This window comes from Rutidosis leptorrhynchoides, chromosome 6 (genome assembly GCF_046630445.1).
Source record: "Rutidosis leptorrhynchoides isolate AG116_Rl617_1_P2 chromosome 6, CSIRO_AGI_Rlap_v1, whole genome shotgun sequence".
NCBI lineage: Eukaryota > Viridiplantae > Streptophyta > Magnoliopsida > Asterales > Asteraceae > Rutidosis > Rutidosis leptorrhynchoides.
The window spans coordinates 93,749,833-93,771,801 of NC_092338.1; the positions used below are offsets into that span (position 1 = coordinate 93,749,833).

The window sequence follows — 21,969 nt, forward strand, 5'->3', positions numbered from 1 at the left end:
ACCCCATATTTAATATAGAACAAGAGTCCTTTTTTTTGAGTGAGGTCAATTGACCCACCTAATTTGTATGTGGCTACGACACTGCTCACGACCATTTATGGTAAATGGTGCATGTGGAGCTGTAACAAAATCAAACAATGGTGATCAGTTTAACACATTGATATCATTGTTGGAACCTGCTACACCAAAATAGGCGTGTCATATCCACATATCATACGAAGCTACAACTTCGAGTATAAGAGACGGTTTCTTTTTATGACCACTCGTGAATTGTCCTTGCCATGCAACAGGACAATTCTTCCATTCCCAGTGCATGCAATCGATGCTTCCAAGCATTCCTCTAAAACCATGTTTTGCTTCGTGCGCTTAATATAATCGTTGAATATCGTGTGCAGTTGGTTTTCGTAGATATTCTTGTTGGTACAAATCAGTAACACACAAACAAAAGTTGTCTAAACACATTAATGATGTTTGCTCACTCATATGCAAATATTCGTCAAACATATCACTTGCTGTACTGTATGCCAATTGGCGTAACGCAGATGTGTACTTTTGATATAAATTAAAACCTTGACGACCAGTAGCGTCGGGCCTTTGTTAAAAAAAATCAAAGTGCGCGGGCAAAGGATTAAGAGAGCATTCGAATATACCTTGTATGATATGTAGGAATAATTGCGAGTGCATTCGAAACGTCTCTTAAATTTGTCAGGAGAAAACGTAGGAGTTTCACAAAAATAGTCTCTCCGTAGATTCCTTCCAACACCTTCACGATCCCCATGAAGATACATACGGAGTGCTCGTGGGGGGTCTTTCACTTGGGCCTTCATCAACTTGATCTAGCTCTTCAGCGTACGTACCCATAACTTTTAATAATAAATCGTCGGCGTCCGAAGAATCTTCGGCAATAGCTAAATAAGCATCCATGTTTGATGTTTTGTTTAGAAAATTGAAAGAGTAAAAATGAGTGAAAGATAGAAATGTGAGTTGAAATTGCGTTTGATTATATTGTATATATAGAAAAGTTTATTAAAATAAATATATTTTAAATTTAATTTAATATGAACGGATATAAATAACAACGGATATAAATATATCCGTTTGAAAATTGGACCGATATCATACAAACACGTAGCTAAAAAGCCTTGTACACGCTCGATCCTGTCCCGTGGCTCACTCTAGCACGCCGCACCCATATACCCTGCAACACGCCTTGTTAATGGCGTGTTGCATCAAATGTGGCTCCATCACGCATTGTTACAGATGGTCTCATTTTCTTTAATTTTGTTTTTTGTGTTTCTCTTTGTTCAATAAGGTTTATTTATTTTTTGTTCTCGTGTTTGTTGTGAGCTCGGGTGTTGCCGTGTTGGTACTTTGAGTTCGAACATTATTTATCATTGTCTCTTTGTTGCATCTTATATTTGTTGTATTATGGGCTTCATCTATTTCCCGGATTGTTATATACTGTAGTTTGTGTTTTTGCCTAAAAATAAAAAAAATTTAAAAAAAAAAAAAAATGAGAAGAAATAAGTAGCTAGTGCCATAAGCTTTTAAACAGGTGAAAATTGATGCCCTTCACAAATTTTTACAAGCCAAAATTAGAATTAAAATAGACAGTAACAATGTGTAATTGAAGTGTTCTACTTCAGGCAATGTATATTTCCTCTTTCTGTAGTTAAGACTTTTGAGGCAAAATAGCTACATACATGACTTACCTTTTTACTTTATAACCAAACAGTTACCCTTCTGTTAAAGCAAAGTTTTCCTTTGTTAAAGAGGGAAAATTTAACTTAAAACATGATTGCAGATTACAGTTATGCTTCTACCTCACAAATCTTACCTTCTAATTTTAAGTAAAACATTATACTGTGATGGTAAAACCAAGTTTAATGGATCTTGCTCTAGCATTTGCAGATTAAAATTTATGCAACACCTCAAAGAACCTCCTAGTAATAGTTCACTACAACATGCGTCCAATGTGTATAAATACGATTCTATATGCACTCAAAAAACATAATCATAACTTAAACAAAGTTGGCTAATTTCCATGGTACGAGTGGGCGTTACATCAAATATTGGGCGTTACATCAAATATTAGCCTTAAAGCGATACACTTTTCCTACACATTCTAAAAAAGCCAATTGACGGTAATATTTCCAAGCCAAATGAAGAGCGGAAACTGTGCTAACGCAATAAAAAGCAACAGGTAATGATGCCTGCTGGAATCGAAACTTCTAACCTCTGAAAACAGGACCCGTTTCATAGTTTTCACCAAGAAGATTCCCATGCAAAGACAAGTCCAAGGCATTAAAAAGTAGTAGGAGTATGGCACGATGATTCTACCAAGGACCGCGAGGCATAATCCAGTGAAGGCGTACCCAGCGTATGCTACAATGTCTAGCAGAGGTGCCTCTGCACCACCCAATGAAAATAACGACATCTTTAGAAGTGAAACCTGCAAAAACCAACCCACTACCCCCTTCATGAATAGCCAATTCAAAGCTTCTGGGGTGAACCTGCAAATAAGTAACTGTCAGGTCGAGACTAACAAAGAATTTGTGCTCGTAATTTTATAATGATAATAACATTATTGCGGATCAGGAAAACTGCTCGGCGGTGTTAAATTTTAACCAAAGATATCACATTGAGATAGAAACTTTGGTCCGATTACTATAAAAAAAAAAAATTACCAACAAAGGTAATCGGAGGTTATATTTACCAATAATTACTTGTAACTTGAACCACCCGTCCAATACCTCTAATTTTCCCCTCGTTTCTATTTTAGGTATACAACGTGGCCACGTACGAACTGGGAATTACAAATAGACAGCCAGAAGTGTCAAATTCATATCATTATTTAGGAAGTCAATTTAGATTACGATTCGTCTCTAACAGGTCAAAAAATATAAATTTGTAAACTGGGTTGAATGTGTCAGGAGTAAAGTGTACGTTTAATCGAATAAAAAAACTCATGAATCATTGTATTAAAAAAAGAACCACAATTCTTTTGAATATGAATTTAAATAACGGTAGTCATATTAAACATCCTAGTCTATCACTCATATTATGTTTATAAACTTTAGACACAGTGGAGTTGTTAGTCAACCCGTCGACCCTATTCGGCACCATACAAGCAAACTGACCAATGAACCACTTGCCCGTTACTACCCTATAGGTTAGTCTACAATTTGTGTCCTCCTTTCCTCCAACATAATTGAAAAATAATAAGTTTGGTAAAGCTGGTACTTACTTCCCTTGAAGTCCCAATGAGAAGCCAGCAAGGACAACATATGTACCGAAAGCCATTAACGGGATATACAAATCGGGAGCATTAATATCGTAAATGGGGGGCTTATACGATAGTCTACCCCCTACTGGCTCAGTAATTCTTGTCCAATGACCCTGGAAAAAGTATAAGCATATGAAGATAGATAAGATACAAAGCGACTATATAACTAAATAAAAGAAATTTTTTTGAAGAAAGTTGAGATAATAGTGGTCCCGAACAGGGAAAAACTCATAAAAATAAAATTAAGATGATAGTGGACTAGAACTTACCCTGTGCAAAAACGGGAATAGAACGACCTTCAATTTATTCTTCACGTAGTGGTCATTGACTTGAAAATAATATTGTGGATCAGAGAAGTATCTACTAATCTGTTAACAAATCAAACTGTAAGCGACTAGCCACCAAAGACCACACGTTATAATCACACAATTTAACATTTAACATAGAAATAGAAAATAAAGATTAAAGCAAAATATGAAGATATAAACACATGAGCATCATTAATTAGTCGTGTTTTCATTAATATACCAAAAAAGAAGAAGTTTCAAAGTTTAAATGAAATAATTCGTAACAATGTAAAAGTTTAATTTACCGTAATATGCCTATTCTATGAATAATATCCATTTTCGACATCATCTTATATTTACTCACATTATCTGTATAAGATTAAGTACTATTGTTCAATTATGTTCTCTCTATTGCTCTGGAAACCATTATGTGCCCCTTTTTCCCACGAACTCAAAATCAACAGACACATATAATTCTGGAAGTAGGCATGTGCAATCTATAAATAACTAAACAGTAGAAGCTGTTGTTTATAACGTTACTTACATTACTTTGTACATACTCAGAGCTTGAACCTAAGATTTTTTCGCCATATGCACCAAGTCCACCTCTGATTAGTCCTGAGCTGGCACCATAAAATGGATTCCCAAAAGGAGTTTGCGGTGTATTTGATGGTTGTCCTTGCACCCCAGCTGGGTTATACATATTCAAGGACCTGATAAACATGAGAAAATGTGTGAGAAAACTACTATGCCTAGTACGGACATACAGATAATTTACGCAAACGAGAATATGTCCAGCATATGCAATTGAAACAACAATACAGTTGATGGATATATTACCGCTATGAGACAACTAAAGTTGCACATATTTACCATTACTTCCATTTATTTGCATGATACATCTAGTATCCCAACAATAATATAACATTTTAATCTACCCAAGAGCCTGTCGTCCATTAATGCACACTCAATTAGTGTACACCAAGTTCACATAATCAAGTTTGGCTAACCAATATCGTTAGCATATAAACTAGAGTGAATTACATAAAATGGTCTTATCAGTTGTTACACACCTAAAAGATACATAATCTAACAAAATGACAAACTTGGTCTACTACCCGTGTGAATTGGCGCGTTTATTCCCTCCATCTGAGTAGACAACATTTACATCTTCACAATCTATGTTTTTTTTTTCTTTTCTTTGTAACTGTAACTAAATTAACATGTAAACTAGTTTTCCTACAAAAGCTTGTAATATATTTGTATAAAATTTTAAACGAATCTGAATACATTATGGTGCTCGATTTTGTTAATCCTTACAATTAGGTATAAACTTTATCGTAATCAAATTATAAAAGTCTACCTATTTCGGTCTAGGATTACAACCATCATCTATGTCGAAAAGTACTCTAAAATAAATCAAGCACCCTAATTTATTCATATAATATAAATGCAAATCAAACTAAAAAAACATTCCAATATCACATTTTAGACACAAAAGTCAAAAACTAAAAATATGTCCACAGATTCTTATAAACATTGTAAACAGAAAATGATATATTAAAAAGTGGACATTTATTTTGAAACAAACTACTGTATTATACATATATGAACATTATTTTCATACGCACGGTGTAGCAACTACATATACATATAGATCTCTAATCTTTATATATTATAAATGTTCATCTGATATATCATATGGAGTATCACAAAAAATTATACAACACAAAAATAAACAAAAACAGTGCAAACGACATCAATATTCGAGATCTAATACTACAAATTCTTCAAAATTCGTGAAATTTTATAGCCAAATCGATAATTATTATATGGGAATAAAACTTATAAGTGATGATTAACATATACGGAGTATGTGAGAGTCACTAATGAAAGGGGAAAACGAACCGGAGTAATTATACGATGAGCGAAATGAACGTATAGGATTCCGACGTATACGATGGCGGAGACGGTGGCTGTGCCGACGGAGAAAGCGGCGGTGGTCGTCGACGGAGGAACAGATCTGATAAAAAAAATTGGGGATTTCAAATGCTTGTGGGCTAAGGTTGGTTCGTGCTCTGTACTAGACTTGCCAGGAAACTAGAAGATGTTATAATAAATTTACATCCTTTTACTTTTAGATAATTCAATTGAACCCCTTAAGTTTTGATTTATATAAAGCTTTTTTTGACCATATACAATTTTGACAGATGTGTAGATCGGTAAAGACATTCAAACATTGTGTTTCTTTTTAAAATCCACCAAAATCACATCGTATGAATCGGACGCCTGTAAAATACTTCCACCAAATATCTAGCATGGCAAGAGCGTGTATCATCACTCTTTGTGTAAAATTATATTGATCTGTCAGAATCCTTGAAAATGGTGAAACTCGAACATTCGCCCATTTGGACAAATACTTTCACATGATGAGCCCCAACTTCTAACGTAACAGGTACCACTGAGCTATTAGTTCATTGGTAACATATACTCCATTCGTCCCAAATATTTAGTCCGTTTATTTCTTTTTAGGATATCCCAAAATAATTGTTCATTTCTATAAATAAATAAGAATAATAGGCCCATATTAGGCTATTTTATATATGTAGACAAGAAGATAAGTAAAATGTATAAGACTTGATTGTAAAGAAAAACTACACGTGACAATAAATTTTTCCTTAAATTATGTGTTTTTTGTCTGAAAATAAAAGATTTTGAACAAAGGGAGTACAATTTCTACTAGTAGCTTTTCGAAAGAGTATATTGGTAACATATAGTCCATTCGTCCCAAATCTTTAGTCCGTTATTTCTTTTTAGGATATCCCAAAATAATTGTTCATTTTTATAAATAAATAAGAATAATAGTCCCATATTAGGCTATTTTATATATGTAGACAAGAAGATAAGTAAAATGTACAAGACTTGATTGTAAAGAAAAACTACACGTGACAATAAATTTTTCTTAAATTATGTGTTTTTTTGTCTGAAAATAAAAGATTTTGAACAAAGGGAGTACAATTTCTACTAGTAGCTTTTCGAAAGAGTATAAATCTCTTAAAAAAATAATAATAAATAAGTATTTGTAAATTGTGCACAATGATCAATATGTTACACTTCACTCTTATTATTTCTTTCTACTTATATCTTATAGGTTAATGAGTATCATTTGTACAATAATCTCTTTCAAACTACTCTCCTTGATCTTTTATCATTAAAGAGGGATTGACTGTAAATGAAAGATGTTTTTAAGTCTAATAAGATCTTGAGGCACTATTTAGTTGATTTGTTAAAATAAGAGCTAATAAAGTGTGAAATAATAAACGCTAAGTTACTTCATTTGTTAGGTCTTTCGCAATGATCTTCAAAGGATAAACTTTTAAATAAAAGTAGCAAGATGCACCTTTGACACTTTTGTAGAAGTGTTTAATTCTTTTCCATTACTTTTTATTTATTTATACATTACCCAAAAAGTTAACTAACGAATCAGGTCGTTAAAGATGTTATTTACAACTAAAATTACAATACATTATCAACACGATTGCTTCGTAGAATAATCAAAGATAATTCAAGCAACCACTAGAAATTAATTAAGGTAAACAATTACTTCTATCGTCTATGACTATATTAACTATTAGACAAAAATGATGAACAGTTTCAGGGGCATTTTCGTCTTTCTCACCTTTTTTCAACTAAATTCCATTTCACTAAAAAAGTCTCGCACACTTTATTCAAAAATTAAAATCCCCCCCCCCCCCAAACAAGGGGGTAAAGTGTCAAATTAACATTTTCATAAAAAATCTTAAATAAACTCCACTCAAATAATCAACGGGTCATATCTTCTCGTTCGCAACGAGTTAAATTTTCCCGGCACCATCGTTAAACTTGAAATAATTTTACGAACACAATGTCACTAACTATACGCAAAACGGATTCTTTTTAAAAAACGCTAAATATTTGGGGTACTTTTCATACACATTGAATTTTCACTCGCAGGCTCCGTAACTATTTTTATCTATTAACAACAAACACATATGGGTCTTATTATTATTTTTTAAATTATTTAGTGATTTTTTGGATATATCTCAATAAATCTTCTACTCTTAAATCATACGAAGTGTTAATATAAGATAACGATTTAATTACGTTAAATTTTTAAAAGTCAACAATCTCATAGCGAAACGCGGAGATACACATATATTGTTAATTTAAAATAACATTTAAATCTTTGACGGGTTACACCTTTTAGTTCGACTCGAGTTGCGCTTCAACGACATCATCGTTAACCACAAAATAATTTTACAAACTAAACGCAATAAAATACATTGAAACCGAACCCCCGACGCGAAGCGAGAGTTCGAAAACTAGTTATACCTATTTGTGATGTCAATTGTCCACTTTCATAAATTGATAAGAATAATGTGATAAAAAAATTTTGTGTTTTTATTTTATATATGTAAGTTAAAAATATATGTAAAAGGTAAGGATAATAGTGAAAAATAAACAAAAAATGCATGTGACAATCACTTTTTATTAAACTGTTTATTTTTTGATTGAGGATAATAGATTTGAAACGGATGAAGTATCTAATAGAACTTGTAATATATTATATATGTATCATCATCATCATTCATCATAAAACAAAATAAGAACTACTACAATGGACAATTAAAAGATATAGTGGATTACAATTTTTAGATTACTACTCCTCATATATGTCCAAACGAGAAAAATGGTCGTTTTGTCACAACAACAACAAAACCCAATCCCGCATATGTGAAGTATGGGGAAGGTGAGATGTAAACAATCCTTCCCCTATCCTAAAATAAAGACAAGTCATTTCTCCACCAGAAGTGAAACACTCCCAAGAGTAGAGAAAGTCATCCCTCTCATTGTTCTATGGATAGAGATATTGCTTCCAAGAGGACCTCCGACATGTAAATAGGAAAATTTTAAAAAAATAAAAAAATGAGACGCCATTAAAATGTTAGAACCAAAATTTCCATGGGTTTTAATGATATCTTCTATTGATTGACAAGTAGATATCACAATCAACTACAGAATCCATCAAAAATATCTTTGAAACGGTTGAATCGTTAATTACTTCTCTTTAGTCACACATACAGTTTTACTTTCGTCGCTAATTCATTGAATCAATGCCACACTTTCTTCACTCATTTGCCTCCTCAAACAATTCAATTGTAACAAAATCTTGCAATTCAATTGTAACAAAATCTTGGTTACTACTTGTTGGGCTGCTATGGGCCAATGATGGTGGAGTTTGAGGCAAATAAGTTGGTAAAACCGTGTCCACAGAGACCTTCAATCGGCAAATCGGGCAGTTTGGGTTGTTGACTTGTTTCGAAGCCAAACTTGATATTTTGTTTGAACGGAGAGAGTAACGATAAGAAAACATATATTTTTGAATAGATATAAATAGTATCATGTATCATTATAAATGGTACATCACATGGCCGGTCCTAAGAATTTAGAGGTCTAGAATAAGATTGAAAAAAGGCCCTTAGGCCCTAAGTAGTAATATAAGATTTCTTTTTCAAAAAGTGCTCCAAGCCTTGCTAGAAAACTAGTGGACTTTAATTTTTAATTTTTTTATTTTTTATTGTTGTTTTTGGGCCTATTTTGTTTCGTATTCGATGCTTCAATTATGTTTTCATACTTCTCAAATCTCTAATTGTGTCTGTACATATAAAAGAAATTAGGCCCTGAACGGATGATCACCTTATTCCCCTGCTTTTTTTAAGGATGGAAAGACTAAAAGGAAAATAGACGGAAAGAGTAAACACTAAACAACAAGCAAAATTGGGTACGCTTGAGTGACGAGGACTGACCACCAAATGTGTCTAACACCTTAAGGGGGTGCAGAACCTTCAAAGTCGTTCTCAGGGTTAAACCACGGTCATGAGTTTACACACGCTAGGCATCAAGTTTTCACTTTTTACTTTATGGTTCAAAGGAAAACCTGGTAAAAGGAAACCATATCCGAACCATTAATTAACAATAACAACCTTGAATTAATCAAGTGGTTTAGGGTTTAACAATCCGTATGCAAACTCACAACACCCACGTACCCAAATTGTCAGGTTTTTGACTCCATGGACATTATTAACTTAATTCACCATTATACATAAGCCGATGTGGGAGAATATTGGTTGCACAGATCCTTATAGTTCTTTAATTTTATTAATGATTTTGTATGTAATTTTTTTTATACTGAACTTATTGGTAAATAGTTGACTTTAATTTGAGGACCGTCAAGCTTTGTGCCTTCTGGTTTGTTAATTTGTTGATGACAATTTGACATCCTATAGTATAGGGGAAAATAGGCCAAGTATTTTTTAATTATTATTACTAATTTTTTTTTAAAAAAAAACAACAAATATTTATAAATCAACGAGAATGTTAAACTCTAAATATGTGAATTTAAATACAAATTGAAAACAACACCACGAATACTAAACTTGAAGATTCAAGTATGGAGCAAGTACCACAGGTTGGATGCACAGCTCGCATCCAAATCAACTGAACATACTACTTAACAATTTCTTAAAGACTTTTAAGCTTTGATGTTTTCATATGAGATAACCGTATGTCTATTCTACCGCTTACCAAATATTTCAATTGTTGATGGAAAGACAAATGAATTTGTCTTTCTATTTTGATCTTAAGTCAACGTATTCTCTCCATGATGCTTTACAGTTGAGATTTTATCTTTTCCGATTATCTAGATAACACTAATGTTTTTCTCAAATATATGTGATCTATTTGAGTTATTTTGCGATTGTTTCTGACCTTTTTATCTCCTTACCAGAGGCGGATCTATTTTGATCCCAGTGGTTGCACGCGACACCACTGAAATACGCGATGTAGTGGAAAAAAATTTGGGTTTTTAACTAGTGATACCAGTGGATAGTGTAAATTTTTTTGAGTGACACCACTGAAATTAGGTATCTAGAAAAAACCGGTGACACCAGTGACTACCAATCCTAGATCCGCCACTGCTCCTTACTATTTTGCATGCATTGTTTTCGGCCATTCGTATATTATTTTAATGAACTATATTTGATTTTCCACCTAAATTGACAAGAGTATCACTAATTGACGTTGAATAAGTTTTTTTCCCCAATTCATATGGCAGGATAGCCAGTTTTAGACACGAAAATGAGAACAGCAAATTAAATAACATCAATATCAAATATTCTCATACTATAGGTTATTTTAGATATAACATTTCATGATACAAATGAATTAAACAAGCGTTGCGGCGGCCACCTTGAAAGGCATTTATGTGCATTTGGCATAATTGTGCGTTATATACTATCTGTAACTATCTACGTATATGCTTGCTACATATGTGTTACAACATGTTGTATGAGCTATAAAATTTGAGAGCTTTCGAGGAGTACAATTATGAAACATCTGTCAAAAGATGTCATTTCTTTCTCTTACTACAAAATACCAACAAAAGCCAAAAGTATAGGTTAGTTTGTAAAACGCAGCTGCCGTCATGCTCTATAAAACCATCTATTGAGTATCACTAATCAATAAAACTACAATTTTAATAAAATCAATAAACAGTAAATTGACCTTTTTTTTTTTTTTTTTTTTTTTTTTTTTTTTGTTGCTTATGATAAAACATCACAAACCCGTTCATCGGTTTGTTAAAAATGTATGTTATTAATTAAATGAGACTTCAAAAAAAATATACCTTTTTATCAGCTGAGACTTTAAATTTGAAAGAAGTTAAACTTATAAGTAACTCCGTGCATGTTTATTGATAAAAGTCTAAATGATACTAAAAAAAATTGTGTGCATTTTTAAAAGTCTAAAAATGAATAGACTTTTCGAATTTAATAGACGTAAAACTTTTATCAAGTGAATATGTGAACTTAGATATGATTTATAGCTTAGTCGCCTAACTTGACTACACTTATATCACAATAATATGAAACAAAGAAAAACAAATTCTAACCTTTGGATACTACTGTGTTATTCGGTATAGTTCATATAGGCTAATACTGCATGTTTGTTTGTCTCCAATTTTCTTGAATATTCCAGTCAACTCCTGCTATGAACCCACAATTTAGAGTAATATCAGAAGTAACAGAGTGAGTGTAACAAATATAAATTTCCAAACACTCACTTGTGAATAGGTCGTCGCATAATTTTATGACCTTCAGAAGTAGCTGATATTGAAACTAAACCGGTGCAGGCATCTAATTCTTTCATATTTGAAAATGGATGTTAACCTGATGCCATAAATCAAAAAATTTGGGGCAGCTTTTCTAAAGTACTCTACTACTTTTGTAAAAAAAGAAAAAAAAAAGGATAAATGTTAGCCTCTAGATCGATAACCATATATGGTTCAACAACCACAACACAGTAGATATTGCAAACAACAAAAGCATGCAAAAACCCACAACAATATAACAGTGATCAGGGTGAATTGATTATTAAAACGACACACAAAACTGAGCAGTCAATTTAATTGTTTTTAAGCTCTAAAGATCACATACCAATCCATACTTAAACGTATCTATTTGCCATATCCCATGACTGTAACTGCCATATAGTCTTGGAAAGACAATCATGTGCTATCCTAAAAAATAAAAATAGAGACAACACCTTGATCAGCATACCTGATACCTTGTTATTTAAAGCTACCAATCTAAAACAAACAACAAAGACATTAATAACAAATAAAAACGTTACCCTAATATATGGAGAACAGCAGTCGCGAGCATTAAATGGAAATTTAATTTTGCACAACACCTGAAAAATTGCAAAAAAGAATGGAACATTAGCATCTTTAAACATACACTAACCATAACATATTTCACAACTTTTAAACAACTCAAACATTAACAACAGGTAATGCATTAATAAAAATGTCTGTAAATAATAAACCAACTCTATTTTTCTAATATACACAACAATCAGATGAACTATTAATAAAATTCATAGAGATTCAGCAAATAAGCTGTCAAAGTGGGAGTCATTCCAACTACTAAAAATAGAGAATAAATCCAGTGATTCTTTGAAATGAATCAAATGAATCAAAAAAACTCCTTGCGTCCTTGCGTCTTGCGCCTTGCGTCCTTGCGCCTTGCGTCTTATCCCGATAAGATTTCATTGATTTCTTGGATAAGATTTTGCTAGATTGTTGTACTTTTACTGTGACGACCCGGAAATTTCTGACCAAATTTAAACTTTATCTTTAAATGATTTAATGTTTTCGACATGATAAGCAAAGTCTGTAATGTTGAGTCTCAAGTTTTGGAACTAAATTCATGTAATCAATTATTCTTTGACTGTTCTCGAAGATTCACGAACAATATATATATATATATATATATATATATATATATATATATATATATATATATACATATATATATATATAACTTAATGTGCATATATATATATATATATATATATATATATATATATATATATGATTTCAAGTTATTTAGTAAACGATAGTAACATTCGATTATTGATTCGATTGATATTTAGATAAGTTAACTAAAACGTTTAAAATGAACCAGTAAAACACTAATTTGCTACAGTATTTTCGAATTGCTACAATACCCGAAAAGCTACAGTGTTTTCGAAAATCACTATTTGCTACAGTAAAATTTGCTACAGTAAAACACTATTTCAAAATGAAAATGTATATATGTATATGTATATACTACGAGACGATGATTTATAGAAGCAAATAACCAAAACACTTAATTGATTAAAACTACACTTCGAGTGACATAGTTTATCAATGATTAAGTTTAATTTTTGATAAAGGTACACGTCGCGTAACGAAAAGTACTAGTTTTCTAAGCGTACGAAAATGCATTCGAGAAACCGGAAGCGGGACATAAGTCGAACGTAAACGTACAAGACATCGGAACTAATATTACAAGTCAATGTTGCACGAGAATATAATATAATATATATATAATTATTATAAATATTATATATATAATTAAAAATTATGTCGACAAACTACAAAACAAAACAATGTGAGCTGGACAATGGAGCCATGTGATCGCATGGCCATTGCCCACGAAACCCATGCGATCGCATGGTGGCTGGAGGCAGGAAAAGTTGTATAAATTGCTCGACTTCTGGCTCAGTTTTCACACTCTATCTCTCACGATATATAAATATATATATTTATATTATTATTATTATTATTATTATTATTATTATTATTATTATTATTATTATTATTATTATATTATTATTATTATTATTAAGATTAATATTATTATTAATCTTATTAATATTATCAATAGTAGTAATATTATTATTATTAGTATTATACATAAAATATTACGACGAGTGCTGTCCAAGTGATTTCAAAATGGTTTTTCAAGTAAGTTAAAGCTAAGGAAATTATGGGTTATAGCTATGGAGGTTATGGGTAATGTTCATGGGTATTGTTTGCAAGTCAAACCTAGTGTTTATCATCTCCGTTGTGTCTACGTACTTTCCTGCAATATTGAATCACAATATTGATACGTGAGCATTCATATCTTATCTTTTATATATTAATAGTGTATCCATGTCTAGTGCTCGAACATATATGTTTATGCATGCTTGTATGCTAAATTTTGTCGTTATATAGTTTATGATGAATCACGAATTTTAATACAAATACTACTGATATAAGGTATATGATATGCATGTTTTTGGAAAGCTGGCGAAAAATCAATAACTTTTCATTTAGAAATCGCGTGATTTCGATGAACGGATCAAAAGATATGGTCAACTGAATTATGTTTGACGTTAATTGAAATTGTTTTTGAATCTGCAATTAAGATTTAAACAACTTGTTTATAAGATTGATAAAAGAGATTTTTATATATGACTAATCGAGTAAATGAATTTCTATATAAGGCACATTTTGTTTTGTTGATCAATTGTCAAACTTGACTGTTTTATCATATTTTAAAGCCTTATAAAAACTATAGTTTAATTTTACAAGAACTGGGAAACTATGTGAAATGTTAAAGTGTTTCGATTGTCATGATCATTCAACTATTGTATTGAGTCAGATTGACTTTTTGAAATGACTTTTGATAACTTTTGTATGTCGATCTCGAGCATTAGGATTGTGATACACTATGACCTGACCTAGCTTGATAGACATTTATTGACCAACATATGTTCTCTAGGTTGAGATCTATGGTTATTTGGTATTCTGAGTTTCGGTCACATTTCGGTGAGCGACTTTATGTGCTGCTAAGGTGAGTTTCATTTGCTCCCTTTTTAATTGCTTTTGCAATCTATATTTTTGGGCTGAGAATACATGCACTTTATTTTAAACACAATGGATACGAGTACATACTAAATTCTACACTGAGTTTGAACCGAAAATTACTTAGCTTTGGTTACTATTAACTGCCAGTTATAAGAACTGGTGGGCACGAGTAGTAGTATATGGATCCATAGGGCTTGACATCCCCGTCTGTTCCAGGTATAGAAACTCTAGCCTGAACTATAAAACAGACATATGCTATTTGAGTTTAGTACACGTTGGATATCGTGTATTGTACATGTTGGTTACATGTATGTTAAAACAGGGGTACTTATTATAACGTTAAAGTTTAGTTACCAGGGTGCTCAATTTCGTAGAATATTTTGATAAACGTTTTGGATGAAACAACTGAAATCTTGTGATCCACCTTTATATACAAATTATGCGAAACATTAAAACTATGAACTCACCAACCTTTGTGTTGACACTTTCAAGCATGTTTATTCTCAGGTTCCCTATAAGTCTTCCGCTGTTTGCTTATATGTTAGACAAGCTATGTGCATGGAGTCTTACATGGCATATTTTTCAAGGAAACGTTGCATTCACCAAATCATCATCATGTATCTTATTTTGATTGCATTGTCAATGGAAGTACTATTGTAAACTATTATATTACGGTGATTGTCTATATGTAGAAATCATCAGATGTCGAAAACCTTTGATTTAAATATTCATTTATGGTGTGCCTCTTCAAAAGAATGCAATATTTACAAAATGTATCATATAGAGGTCAAATACCTCGCAATGAAATCGATGAATGACGTGTTCGTCCATATGGATTTGGAGCGATCGTCACATTTACAGATAACATTTCATTTCTATATAATTATTTAACCTGGAACAACAGATTATCAGTTCATTTCATTACATTTCCACAGAAATCATATCATTTCTAGCATCATTAAGGTAACTTTCCACCTTTTTTCGCTTGTTTCGTAAATATCATGAGTTGTAGTGATAATGAAACCTTTGTTATTCATATATGTTGTGGTGGTTCTTTTCAATTTATTAATAACTTACCTATGTATTTGCCTCTAGATTGTTTTAGAACTCTATTAAAACTCCCAGTTGCTCCACAAAAACCAATTACTCGAAGAATATTGTTAAAAAATGTTCTTAGAAAAATTAATTTGCCACCTAATGCTCCTATTTCAATAAGATATGTTGTCGATAATCTTGTTTTTGATATTACTGATGATTATGAAGACTTTCGTGATTTTCTACAACATGCAATATCAAATGCTCCTATTGATATTTATGTTGTTGACAAAGTTACAATGCATCAACAACCAGAAAACTTACAGTCATTGCAAATCCTACCAACACAGAACGTCCATCAAAACCTACCATCACACGATGTCCAACAAAACCTACCAACACACGAGTCTCAAACAAACCTTCAGACACCCAATTTGGAAGAAGCACGACCTGAAATACCACCTCCAAACACAGAAGACTTTGATTTATTCAACTATGGAGTTGAGAACGTATGTAAAATTAAAAAAACAGATCACCCTTTTGAATCTGTTGTCGCGTCTAGTGATTCGGAGGAAGAAAATGACAGAGAATATCAAGATGAAGATGAAGAAGATTAAGAAAAAAAAGATGTATTTTGGAATATGCCTATTGAGTGAGCATGACCAAGAGATTGAATCTACGAGCCAAATACCAACCAATTATAGAGTATCCGATTTGATTAAAGTTCGACAAACTTTTTTAAACAAGGATGATTTTGTAAACCATCTATACACAAAATGTCTTGAAGAAAACTTCCAAATTAAGCCTGTAAAGTCGGACAAATCTCGATTCACCGCTAAATGCATGTTGCCAAATTGTGAGTGGAAATGTAGTGCATACAAAATACGCCACACTGACAACTTCATCGTAAAGAAATTGCATGACGTACACACATGCTTACGCACCCAAATTATGGGAAATAATAAACATGCAACCAAAAAGGTGTTAGGAAGTATTCTGATGGAATCGTTCAAAGCTGCTAATCGAGACTATAAACCAAAAGATATACGTGATGATGTTGGCAACCGTTTTCGGGTGAGCATTTCTTACAATCAAGCATGGAGAGCCAAGTGTCATGCAATAGAGATGCTCCGTGGCAGTATGGATGACTCGTTCCGAATGCTTCCCATTTATCTTCATAACATTAAGATTCATAACCCAGGAAGCATGACAAATGTGGTGACTGACAATGAAAATAGATTCGTGATGTGTTACATGTATTTTGGCATAGTTGTAAGTATCATTCATCCTAAAATTGTTTATCTTAAAATAATAGCAGTCTCATTTGATTTGTTTGCGTGCAGATTCAATCATTTGTCCAAAATGTTCGCCCTATTATCATCGTTGACGGTGCACATTTGAAAGCTGGATACTTGGGTACAAATTTAGTTGCTGTTGCAATGGATGCCAATAACGGAATTTTACCATTGGCTTATGGAATTGGTGAAGGCGAGACAAACGAGGTTTGGTCATGGTTTTTTGGCAATCTAAGAGATCATTTAGAGAGTAGTGGTATGAGTAATCATATGTCAGAGATTACCTTCATTTCTGATCGTGCTCCGTCAATAGCACATGGTATTTCAAATGTGTTTCCTGAAGCCTTTCACTCTTTCTGTGCACGTCATCTATTCATGAACATAAAAACGATATCTAACAAATTCAAATATTTTGAATGGCACTATTGGAAAATGGTTAAGGCTTACCGTTTGTCAGATTTTCAAGATCATGTTAGTGTATTTCAAAGAAGATTAAAAGAGTCTCACAAGTATCTATATGACGTTGGTTTCAACAAATGGTCTAGAAGTCAAGCTGATCATGTTAGGTATGCATACCTTACTAGCAACAGTGTAGAGTCTATTAACGCTCTATCCAAACATGCTCGCAAACTACCAGTTTGCATGTTATTGGAATTTTTCCGCGCTTCAATACAGGATTGGTTTTTCAAACATCACAACAAAGCAGTTAGTCGTACTTCAACGGTTACTCCATATGTTGAACGGAAATTAGCCAAGAGGACGAACAAATCAAGAAGATGGCAAGCATTTCCATTGACAAACAATCTAATAAAGGTACGTGATGGAAGGAAAAACGGCCTCGTTAATCTAGAAGATAGAACTTGTACATGTGGGCAATGGTAATTATCAGGCATACCTTGCGGACATGTAATTGCAGCAGCACGACTCTTCGGAGTGGAAGATGTTACATGTTATGTATCACATTGGTTCATGTCTCAAACGTATATAAATACGTATTTCGAACACATCCTTCCTTTGCCCCATCGATCCGAATGGTTGGATCCAGGGCCAAAGATCTTGAAAATCGTAAACCCCCCAATTCAAAAGAAAAGAGCACTTGGACGCCCAAAATGTACAGATCGGATTCCCTCTTAAGGTGAAGAAACTGAAAAGAAAGTAAGAACATGTACTCGTTGCAAGCAAGCATGTCATAACCGAACAACATGCAGCGCTTCTTATGACTGAACCGGTGAATCTACTTCTCAGAGGGTTAAAAAAACAGCCTCAAAATCAAAGTCAAAGTCGAAAGAGAAAGTCGAACCTTCTAAAGCTTATCAGTCTCAATTTTATCAAACGTACGATTTAGACCAGAATTAGTTATTTGTGGTTTAGTTTATCCAAGCTTATGCATCTCAATTTGTATTTGTGGTTTGTATTTGTGGGCCATTAATATTGTTTGTATATGTGGGCAATTAATATTGTATACCCAAGGCGCAAGGACGCAAAAACAAAGTTTGCGTCTGTAACTTAAACAAACGCAAGACGCAAAGATAGACATGTAACCAGACGCAAAGACGCAAAACCAGACGCAAAGACGCAAGGACGCAAAAAAAAGCTTGCATCTGTACTTTAATTAGATGCATGGACGCAAACAAAACCTTGCGTCTGACATTTTAATAGACGCAAGGACGCAAAAACAGCCTTGCGTCTGTCCCGGATTATTTACATTCAAAATTACACGTTCTACCTAAAATAAAAACTGTTCCAGATTATTAACTACTTAACAACCTTTGGCTCGTCCTTTTTTGGTGGTGGTTCCTGTGTGTCAAAGCGTGCACGGAAGAATGTTCTTGCCATTCGAATTCTATACTCCATAGCAGCCTTTTTAGGGTCTCCAATATTGTCAATCTGATCCCAACCAAATACTATCCTCTCCATATGTATGCAGACCCAAACACCACAATCACCATGGCCACCACTCTGCATCGACACATACGGTACATCCTCAATCATCAACTCTATATCTTCTTTGTTCTCATAATAGTCAACAATTTCACTATCCTGATTCTTGTTAAAGTAATCTATAGCCTTCAAATAGATCGGTAAGTTGTCTGACAAGTTTTTGAAGACAGCATCGAGTTGACATTTCTCCAAACAATCCTTTAAACTATCATACACCAGTACTTTCTGTTCATCTAAGTTCAAAGATATTAGTATAAAATGTTCAGGATCTAAAAAATGTACTGGTATCAAAATCTGCAAGCAAAGAAACATAAAATTAGCACAAAAACATAAATACGCAAGGACGCAAGGTTAATCTTGTGAGTGACGCAAGGACGCAAGGTTAATCTTGCGAGTGACGCAAAGTTGATCTTGCGTCGTCAGTAATGCACACGCAAACACGCAAGGTCTATCTTGCGAGTGGAGCAAGGACGCAAGGTTGATCTTGCTTCGTCAGTAATGCACACGCAAACACGCAAGGTCTATCTTGCGTATAGACGCAAGATTTATCTTGCGTGAACGCAAGGACGCAAGATGACCCTTGCGCCTATATCAGTTTACTCATAATGGATAATTGATGTATTTTAGCACTAACCTTATCACATTCAGCCCGGAATGGATAAAGGTCATCACTGCCATCCCCAAGACTAATCAAATACATATAATATGGGGGATTAGATTTAATGATCCCCTCTGAGCCAGGATTGGTTGTACCCCCACTCTCCTCCCCCTTTTGAGTGTCATCATCATAAAAAGACTTGAATCTCTCTAGTTGATTGAGGAAACCCAATGGCATAATCGTCCATCGAGAACTAGGTGTATAACCTACAATCGGAAACTGAGGACTCGAGGACATCTGGCTAGCTTGGGGGAGAAACCTCTGCCGAAATCTCAACGGGAAGGTAGCCCATCCATCAATATGCTATAATCAGAGCAAGTTGATCATGATGTTAAAAGCAAAAACAATTAATAACACAAAAACAGGTTGGTTTAATAAACAAACTTACTATGTTTTCCAAATAACCATAGAATGTCATTCCCAATAATCGTCTCCAAAACTCGGCATCAAGGTAGAGGAACGTTTCATTCTGGAAAATGAACATGCAACGCGTATCTTGTTTATTAGAGATCAGTGATTTCAAATCTTTTGCTGGCCCAGCATGTTTCCTTTGATCTCTCCATGCATTAGGTGGTGGTGGTTGCAAAGTTCCTTGATCGTTTATAAATTTATCAACCATGGACCAAATTTCTTCCTCACTAACTCAATCCTTCTCCTTCCTTTTTCTCTTCTTTTCCTTTTTCTACAAAAAAAAAAAAATATATATATATATATATATATAAACCATAAAGATGCAAGAACTGTCTTGCGTCTGTCTAATGTAGACGCAAACACGCAAGAACTGTCTTGCGTCTGTCTAATGCAGACACAAACACGCAAGAATTGTCTTGCGTCTGTCTAATGCAGACGCAAACACGCAAGTGGGTCTTGCGTCAATGAAGACGCAAGACGCAAGGAGGATATTGCGTCATATACTAACCTCAATCTGGTCTGGCATATTAACCAATGGCAAATCAACAGGTTGCACAGCCTTCTCAGCCTCTTTTTCCACAGACTCCACAGCCACATTCTCAGGCTCTTTTTCCTCGAACTCCACAGCCACCTTCTCAGCCTCTTTTTCAGTATCCAATGGCACCACATTCTCAGCCTCTTTATTCTCTTGATGAGAAACCTTTAGCCTTTTTACTCTCGAGGCTACTTCGTCTGACAACTGCATAATGTCATAAGTTAGCAAACATACGCAACGACGCAAGATATAGCTTGCGTCAGACAAGACGCAACACGCAAGCAATTATAATGACCACACGCAAAGACGTAAGTAAAACCTTGCGCCCGGTGGCAAACACACGCAAGGACGCAAGACATATCTTGCGTCAGCCAAAAAGAAACACGCAAGCAATTTTAAAGAGTACACGCAAAGACGCAAATAACACATTGCGCCTGGTGGAGGTAAACAAGCAAGCAATTTTAAAGACCACATGCAAAGACGCAATACATACCTTCTCCAATGGTTTTCTATACCACGGTGTTGTGAAAGGGGAGTTTAAAACACGAGTGGGCCTTCTTTCTCTTTTCCCACGTCTAACAACCCCTCGGAGATGTATCATTGTCAGAGAAAGATCGAGGATCCACACATGCATCTTCATTGGCATACTATAATTAACCAAAGACCCAAAAAATAAGTTAGTAATGAAAACGCAAAAAAGATCCTTGCGTCAATGTCTTGCGTCTTGGTAACTGTAGTGACCCGAACTTTTCCATGTTTATATATATATTAAATGAAATTGTTATTTACATGATTAAGTGTTTCCAACATGTTAAGCAATCAAACTTGTTAAGACTTGATTAATTGAAATAGGTTTCATATAGACAATTGACCACCCAAGTTGACCGGTGATTCACGAACGTTAAAACTTGTAAAAACTATATGATGACATATATATGGTTATATATATAGTTAACATGATTTTATTATAAGTATGTATCTCATTAGGTATTTTAACAATGAGTTATATACATAAAAATGAGACTATTAATTTAAGAAACTAGAAAACGATATATATAACGATTATCGTTATAACAACGTCTTACTAGGTACATATGAATCATATTAAGATATTGATACACTTGATTAATTATGTTAAATGATAAGTAAATATATTATTAAGTGTATTTACAATGAAATACATATGTAAAAATAAGACTACTAACTTAATGATTTCGAAACGAGACATATATGTAACGATTAT

At 33.5% G+C, this 21,969-nt stretch overlaps 1 protein-coding gene across 1 annotated transcript; it reads right to left on the reverse strand.

Moving 5' to 3' along the window:
* Window positions 1-2,079: 2,079 nt before the first annotated feature.
* LOC139852826 (uncharacterized) lies at window positions 2,080-5,649 on the reverse strand. The gene is made up of 5 exons (XM_071842163.1): window positions 5,482-5,649; window positions 4,118-4,286; window positions 3,556-3,654; window positions 3,248-3,399; window positions 2,080-2,513 (listed from the first exon to the last, which is right to left on the reverse strand). Exons 2-5 carry the CDS (start codon window positions 4,274-4,276, stop codon window positions 2,126-2,128), a joined length of 798 nt encoding a protein of 265 aa, XP_071698264.1. The 5' UTR covers window positions 4,277-4,286; window positions 5,482-5,649; the 3' UTR covers window positions 2,080-2,125.
* Between the last annotated feature and the right edge of the window lie 16,320 nt (window positions 5,650-21,969).

Excerpts from the sequence above, each read along its gene's own strand:
- LOC139852826 (XM_071842163.1), bottom strand. The coding sequence starts at position 4,276 with ATGTATAACCCAGCTGGGGTGCAAGGACAACCATCAAATACACCGCAA. Across the intron at positions 3,655-4,117 it reads CTGAGTATGTACAAAGTAAT|ATTAGTAGATACTTCTCTGA; the intron begins GTAAGTAACGTT and ends ATTTGTTAACAG. Across the intron at positions 2,514-3,247 it reads TCATTGGGACTTCAAGGGAA|GTTCACCCCAGAAGCTTTGA; the intron begins GTAAGTACCAGC and ends ACTTATTTGCAG.